This window comes from Dermacentor silvarum, chromosome 11 (assembly GCF_013339745.2).
Source record: "Dermacentor silvarum isolate Dsil-2018 chromosome 11, BIME_Dsil_1.4, whole genome shotgun sequence".
NCBI lineage: Eukaryota > Metazoa > Arthropoda > Arachnida > Ixodida > Ixodidae > Dermacentor > Dermacentor silvarum.
The window spans coordinates 12,175,240-12,182,525 of record NC_051164.1 but is presented as its reverse complement, the minus strand read 5'-3'; the positions used below and the strand labels follow the sequence as shown (position 1 = coordinate 12,182,525).

Sequence of the window (7,286 nt, the reverse complement as noted above, 5' to 3'; positions counted from 1 at the left end):
ATGTGCTGTCATAACAAATAATTTCCTTGCTTTTATACACCGATTATAACCACCCGATTCATGGCCAATCCCCCCCGTGGGTGTGCGCCACAACCACTCAACAACAGCAAGAGAGAACAGAGTCTATACTACCAGAGGTCCAGTTGTACATAAACTGTGTGACAAACATGTCAGACAGGAAAAAGGCAGCATATCAAGTTCACTTCATTTCCTAGGTACAAACAACTATACATGATCTGATTAGGTAGATAAAATGTACAGCAATAGGCCAATAAAAGAATGAAACAGAAAGACGGAGGGAATGCATAAAGGAAACTTGTGCACGAACTTGCACAAATGACAAATGCCAGGGCTACTAGAAACTGCATAAAAATAAAGCACATGGTTAGCGTTTCATGATTTAGACCAGTAAAATGAAATGAAGAAATAGGCACTCAGTGGCAAAAATATCACTGAATTTCTGGCTGGTTCCACTGCCGTGGTACCTGTCCTTCATTGAAAAAGAAATCAATAAAGACAGAGCGCACAACAGCTGCGCTTTGCGAGCTCTTTCGCGCCCTTGTGCCTTGTATCGGAAGCATCGCAGTGGCTGCGTTGTCTTGCCTCCAGACTCCTTCACGAAGATTCCCAAAGGTGTCCTCAGAGTCAGCATATCCAGGAGGGCAGTAGTGATCGGCTCCGTTGCATTCAAGGCACAAGAAATTGTGCAGCACGCATGTGGGCTTAATTACACTGTCAACGTTTTTTGGACTCAGATCTATCGTCTTTTGATAGATGTGCCACCTTGACGCAAGAATGCCAAAAGCATTTTCCACGCACCTTCTGAAAAAGAAAGGGCGTTTATTAAAGAAAGAGACAAATGGATGTTCAGCATGTGTAGGGCTTCAATAATAGGCATGCGTAAAAGAAATGTCAGAGTATTGAAATCGCTGATGTAAATAGGACTTGTAGCTTCTTTACAGACTACGGCTGGTCATTTCCACTCATATAAACCATTAATTAAATGTTTCTTGATACCATAACAGCATATGGTAGACGTGTATTTCTAGTGCCATATAATTCGGCTAACAGCACCACTGTGCTTCTAGAAAGCCAAGTTCCTTCTTGCACTGTATAACAGGAGGTTTACTGGTGTACAGATAACTTGCTAAGATGCTAAAGAGTTCTGTCCTTTTAAGTTTAGCTTCACTGCATTTCTTGCAGCTTTAGAATAATTCAAAGCATACTGCAGCAGAACAGATTAGCGAGAGAGAAGCAAGGATAGGCAGAATTGTCCCCAAAAGCACGTCCGGTTTGGTATACTGGGAGCAAACACCTTGGAGCACGAACTTGGCATAAAAAAAACACTGAATCTGTACATTCACCACAGTACTCGTACTAGTGTGTGTGCCTCGATTTTGTACTAACACAATTTTTATAAAAATATAAAAATTTATTGGCCAGGTTGCTGCTTCATACATATATTGAAAATAGAAGTACTCTTTGTATCACTTAGTGTTGTAGCATGCATACAGGCGCTACGCAGATAGCAGAAATAGGAATGGCTTTATTCGCAAAACGCGCGCTGTTTATCTAGGTACGAACAGGGGGTGTGGCAGTGACGTCATACTTTCACAACACTTCTGCCAGCATTAATTTTCTTTTTAATTGTATCCCCACCTATCAGGTTCCTTGCGTATTCGTGTACTACGCCTTAAGGTTCCAGGAGTAGACTGCAGTGGAACCTGCTCCGAGCTCTCGGGGTCGGATATCGCCTGGTCATCTTCAAGGCGCCCCGATGCTGGGGGCTCATGTGAAGATTGGTCTTGCAGCATCTGATCGTCGCCCTGTTGACGGTCTGGAAGGGCTTCCATTTCTCGGGCCGCCGTGGGGTCTGCTTGATCGAGCCGTCGTGGAAGTTGTAGGACTGAATGCGAGCTTCTGGCTGGCTGGTAATCCGGGCGCTTAGCTGAAACGATATGGTCGGCATGCACCAAACGTTCTTCGTTATTCACTCGCACTGTATACGTGACGGCACTAATACGGCGCGTGATGGTGCCTGTTAACCAAAGAGGGTCACCCGGACGAGTTCCTTTCACTTGCACATAGTCACCTGCTGTGAACTCGCGCCATGTTGACCTTGAGCGCGCAAAAGTGGGCTGACGCGATTCAGTCTTCAACCGGTTACTCAGCTCCGGGTGCAGTAGGCTAAGTCGTGTTCTTGGGGCCCATGTCAAAAACAACTGAGCTGGCGTAACCCCTGTCGATGCGCAGGGCGTGTTCCTGTACGAGAATAAAAACTGATCGACGCAATGCTGCATAGACTTGCCATGGTTTTTATGTTCTCCGATTTGCTTTAGTAGGCTTTTCTTGACGGTTTGCACAAGTCGTTCTGCCATCCCATTCGAAGCCGGATGATAAGGCGGAGAAGTGAGGTGCCGTATTCCATTGGAGGCAAGGAATGTGGAGAACTGAGCAGACGTGAACTGCGGTGCATTGTCTGTGACGACCATTTCCGGTAGACCGAAACTGGCAAATATTCTTCGCAGCTCTTGCACAGTTGCTTCCGCTGTAGTTGTTTTCATGCACACAACTTCTGCCCATTTGGAATAAGCATCTATCAGGACTAGTAACCAGTATGAGTTTGCAAAAGCAAAGTCCAAGTGCACTCTTTCCCATCGTTTGCTTGCACGGGCCCAAGGCGTGAAGTCTACCTGGGACGGCGTGTTTTGCGCAAATTGACAGACTGCACAGCTCTGCACAGTGTCTTTTATGTCCGAAGTTTGCTGGGGCCACAACACATGGCTCCTCGCAAGCATTTTTATTCTAGTCGCGCCTGGATGTCCTTCGTGCAGCAATTTTAAAACCGGCGTAACAAGCGCACCTGGCACAATTACGCGATTGCCCCCGGTCACGCAGTCTCGATCCAACGATAGTTCATGGCGTCTAGTAAAGTACGGTGCTAAATTTTCATCTGAAACTTTTGCTGGCCATCCATTTAATGTGATGAAGTGGACCTTCGATAGGAGTGGGTCCTTCTTTGTTGCTTTTAGAATATCTTCAGCTGATAACGGCAGTTGGTCTGTTGCCGAGAAAAATTGCACGTAGTCACTGACGTCAGCTTCGTTCTTTAGCGGAAGCCGCGATAATGCGTCTGCATTAGCGAGAGCCTTCCCTTTCCTATATACCCATTTGCAACGGTAGGCCGCAAGCAGAAGCATCCAGCACTGCATTCGGGCAGCTGATAGTGCTGGAATGGGCTTGTTGTGCCCGAGTGAGCCATTTAATGGCAGGTGATCAGAGTATATAGTGAACTCTCGTCCATAAATATATTTATGAAATCGTTTGATAGCGAACACCACGGCAAGCGCTCCTTTTTCTATTTGGGAGTACCCAGTCTCTGCTTCGCTGAGCGTTCGCGAAGCGTATGCGATCGGTTTTTCATTTCCTTCGATTTCGTGGAAGAGCACCGCCCCCACTCCGCATGCAGATGCGTCCGCTACAAGGCCTATTGACTTCTCCGGATTGTAGAAGGTTAGGACACTGTCACTTGTCAACCAACGCTTGCTCCTCTGGAAGCACTCTTCAGCGTCTTTGGGCCACTGCCACTACCGAGTTCCCTTAAGTAATTGATATAGTGGTTTCAACTGTGTGAACATGTTGGGGATAAACTTATAGTAAAAAGATAGCATGCCAAGGTACGCTCTTAGTTCCGATTCATTCCTTGGAGCTGGCGCATTCCTAACAGCTTCAACCTTTTCCGTGCATGGCTTAATTCCACTTGCGCTAATAATATACCCCCGATAGGTGACAGAGTCTTTGAAGAACTTACATTTCTCTTGCTTGAGCCGAACGCCGTGCTCCCGAAACCGAGCAAGGACGGCTTCAACGCGTTTGAAACATTCCCTTTCGGACGCTCCAGTGATGAGGACATCATCGAGAAAGCAGGCAACGCCCTTCATGCCTTTTAACACTTGATCCATCACCGACTGGAATATGGCTGGAGCACTGGAAATTCCGTATGGCATGCGGAGGCACTGAAATAAGCCGATGTGCGTGTTAAGCGTCAACAGCTTTTGAGAGTCAGGGTGCACTTCTATTTGTTGGTACGCAGTGGTTAGGTCTAAGACAGTGAAGACCTTGCCTTCCGCAATTACTGCAAAGATGTCTTCTACTAAGGGTAATGGATAATGCTCCGTCATTATGCAAGGATTTAAGGTAATTTTAAAGTCTCCACACAGCCTCACCTTCTTGTCTGCTTTAGGGACGACGACCACTGGTGTAGCCCAGTCGCTTTGTGCCACGGGAACCAGGACCCCGTTCCGTTCTAGCTGTCGAATTTCTTCTTCGACTGCTGTCCGCAGGGAAAAGGGAACTGGTCGAGCCTTGCAGAAAACTGGTCTCGCGTCTTCCTTTAGGACCAGCTGTGCCTTGTGTCCCTTTATTAGTCCTACCTCCGTAAAAAAAACGTCGCTATACTTGCGTAGCAGCTCCTCCACCATTCCGTCTGTCTGCACCGTGAATACGCTCTACCAGTCAATCCTTAGTTCTGCAAGCCAGTCACGTCCAAGTAGTGACGGCTTCCTTCCAGGTACAACCACGACAGGCAACGTCTTGCGTTGTTCGCGGTAGACCACAGGCACTTCCGCTTGCCCTACAATTTCCAGTGGTGCGCCTCCATACGTTCTAAGTTGCAGTCCTGTTTTGACTGGTGGCTGTACACAAGACAGGGACGAAAAGACGCTCTCGCTAATAATCGAGACAGCCGCTCCTGTGTCTAGCTGCATCTCCACCGGCGTACCTGCAATGTGCACTTGCACTCGGTAAGGTCGAGTCGTCGGTCCACTTTGCTGAACGTGAAAAAGTTGTAACTCTTCCACTTCTTCATCGTTGTCGTTGAATGCATTAACCGCTTCTCGTTTTTTTTCTTGCACGCCCGAGCCAGATGGCCAGTCATTTGGCAATAATGACACCTTGCCTTTCGATATGGACAGTCTCCAGCATCATGTTGCTCCGCACATCGGTAACAAGTGTTACCGGCTGCAAGACCAACTGAAGTCCTCGCCTTTTGTCTTTGTTGACCCTTCTGAATGACGTGGATGCCTTCGTCGAGAAAAGTCCTGTCAGAGGTTGGGCGAAAGCCTTTCGATTCTTTCTCAGCCAGTTCCGAGCTTCTTGCTAAGTCACACGCGGTTTTGAAGCTTAGCTCCTTTTTCTTCAGAAGGCTGGCTTGAATCGAAGCGTCGCTTAGGCCAGCCACGAACCTGTCTCGAAGAGCATCGTCCAGGAACGTCCCAAAATCGCATCTTGCTGCCATATGGCGTAGTTCCACTGAAAATGCGGAAATTGTCTCACCTTCCATCTGGTAGCGGCGATTAAACTTAAACCTTTCGGCAATAACTTTGCTTCCCGGAGAGTAGTGTTCCCTCAGGACTGCGACGATTTCATCGAATGATTTTTCTTCTGGCTTCGCTGGTAGCAACAGGTCCTTTAGCATTTTGTAGGGGCGTTTACCAATGGCCGTTATAAAGGCTGATTTCTTGAGGTTGTCATCGTTGTTTTGGTTCACTTTCCAGTAGTGGCCAAATATTTCAACATAAGACATGAAATCTTCTTCGCCGTCATCGACGAAAGGCTCAAAATCCAAAAACTTCGCCAATCTCCTCGTACTGCGAAATCTCGGCCTAGTCTTCGGATCCCATCTTCGTCGCCACTTGTTGTAGCATGCATACAGACGGTACGCAGATAGCAGAAATAGGAATGGCTTTATTCCCAAAACGCGCGCTGTTTATCTAGGTACGAACAGGGGGTGTGGCAGTGACGTCATACTTTCACAACACTTAGCATCGTGATAATTTGTGCAAGAATGGCTTAGCTTCTCAGAATTGTTGCTACGATTCAGGATTTTAGTTTGACTCTTTTGCTTTTGCACATGGTGCTACAAAAGACATACAGTAAGAGCCCTTAAAAAGTTGGCAACAGAAAAAGAATGTGTTCTGCTCGGAGTGTCATACCAGGGGCAAACATTTCTGCAATGGTGGTCGTCATCTGAGCTAACTAGAAAGCGTGCCAATAAAAGTGACAGGGACAATTAACATCTCAAATCACATGGACACTACTTGTGACAAATATGGCAAATAAGTTCTGTTAAGTTAGCAAAGTTAAGCTAAAGCTTATGAAAGGAAAAAATCATCGTCATTCTGAGAAATGAAGTCGACAAGAGTCTCGATGGGGGCTTGTTGGCGGTTCATGAGGAACACTTTTGTGTTGTCGTTTTTACTTGTGCCTTGTTGTGTCCATGTTACGTTTAGCGCTGCCTCAAAAGTGTTCCTTTTTCTGAGAAACCTACATGGGTTTCCACACAGTACCCCTTTTATTTGGTGCTTCTTTTCTTTTGCACTCATTAATTATGTCAAGTAGGCACGAACTTGGAGCTAAGTAAGTCCTTTTAAAAGGACTTGCTGAGGGTCTAGTTGGTGTTTACTTTACATATTTAGTGAGCGCAAGAAACAGACAGCAACAAAGTCTCCAGTACAGTCCTGTGTCTATCGTCTTTCATGCTGCGTCTGCTTCTTGCACTTACTAAATGTGCCGTTTCATGAAGTTTCCTCCACCTTGCAGAATTAGAACTTTACCAAAATATGTGTTCTGTTGGCTTGCAGGTACTCTAGCAATTTCATAACCATCTGAAATTCACAGGTAAAACAATAACTGAATGCACACGTCCAATGCTACTTGCCCATGATGTGCAAAGCAGTACCTACCTTGCACGGCTAAGACGATAGTTGAACACTATGTCCTTTGCCTCGGTCCGGCTGCCTGGCAAAGGTCTCATGAAATCAGGCCGGAGCTGAAAGGCCTCATCCCCAATGAAGACATGAGGGGAACTTTTGGAAGATGCTGGCAGTTGAGCAGCCCTTAGAAAGCCCAGTTCACCCTTTTCCAGCCTCGTTCCAATGGGGGAGTCCTTGAATATGCCTCCATCACTTAGTCTCCCAGGGGCGCCAACGTCTATGAGCCTAAAGAGGTACTGGCTGTCCACAACGGCCATCAGGACAACCGAGTAAGTTCTCTGCAAATAAAATCAAAAGCAAAATAGAAATTGCTTTACGCAACATGCTGGAAAGGAAAATTGCAAGCTGTAAAAATGACGTCGTGTACAGCAGCCTGCAAGCTCTTGAACTGGCAAAAAATAATGCGCTTCAGTGTGCAGTGCACTTATTACGTTATAGTTGAAGAACAAGCTTCCCGACTTGTTCGGGCACTTGATCTGTGCATGTTTTCCATCCACTGCCCCAAGGCAGTTG

The 7,286-nt window shown here is 46.6% G+C and overlaps 1 protein-coding gene across 1 annotated transcript; it reads right to left on the bottom strand.

Moving 5' to 3' along the window:
• Nucleotides 1–205: 205 nt before the first annotated feature.
• On the bottom strand, nucleotides 206–7,076 carry LOC125941555 (uncharacterized). Its single transcript, XM_049659071.1, has 2 exons — nucleotides 6,744–7,076; nucleotides 206–822 (listed from the first exon to the last, which is right to left on the bottom strand). Exons 1-2 carry the CDS (start codon nucleotides 7,028–7,030, stop codon nucleotides 450–452), a joined length of 660 nt encoding a protein of 219 aa, XP_049515028.1. The 5' UTR covers nucleotides 7,031–7,076; the 3' UTR covers nucleotides 206–449.
• Nucleotides 7,077–7,286: the final 210 nt, after the last annotated feature.

Bases quoted from the DNA above. Each gene is read 5' to 3' on its own strand.
- LOC125941555 (XM_049659071.1), bottom strand. From the start codon at position 7,030: ATGGCCGTTGTGGACAGCCAGTACCTCTTTAGGCTCATAGACGTTGGC. The intron at 823-6,743 runs GTAGGTACTGCT...TTTCTTTTTCAG, and splicing joins TATCGTCTTAGCCGTGCAAG to AAGGTGCGTGGAAAATGCTT.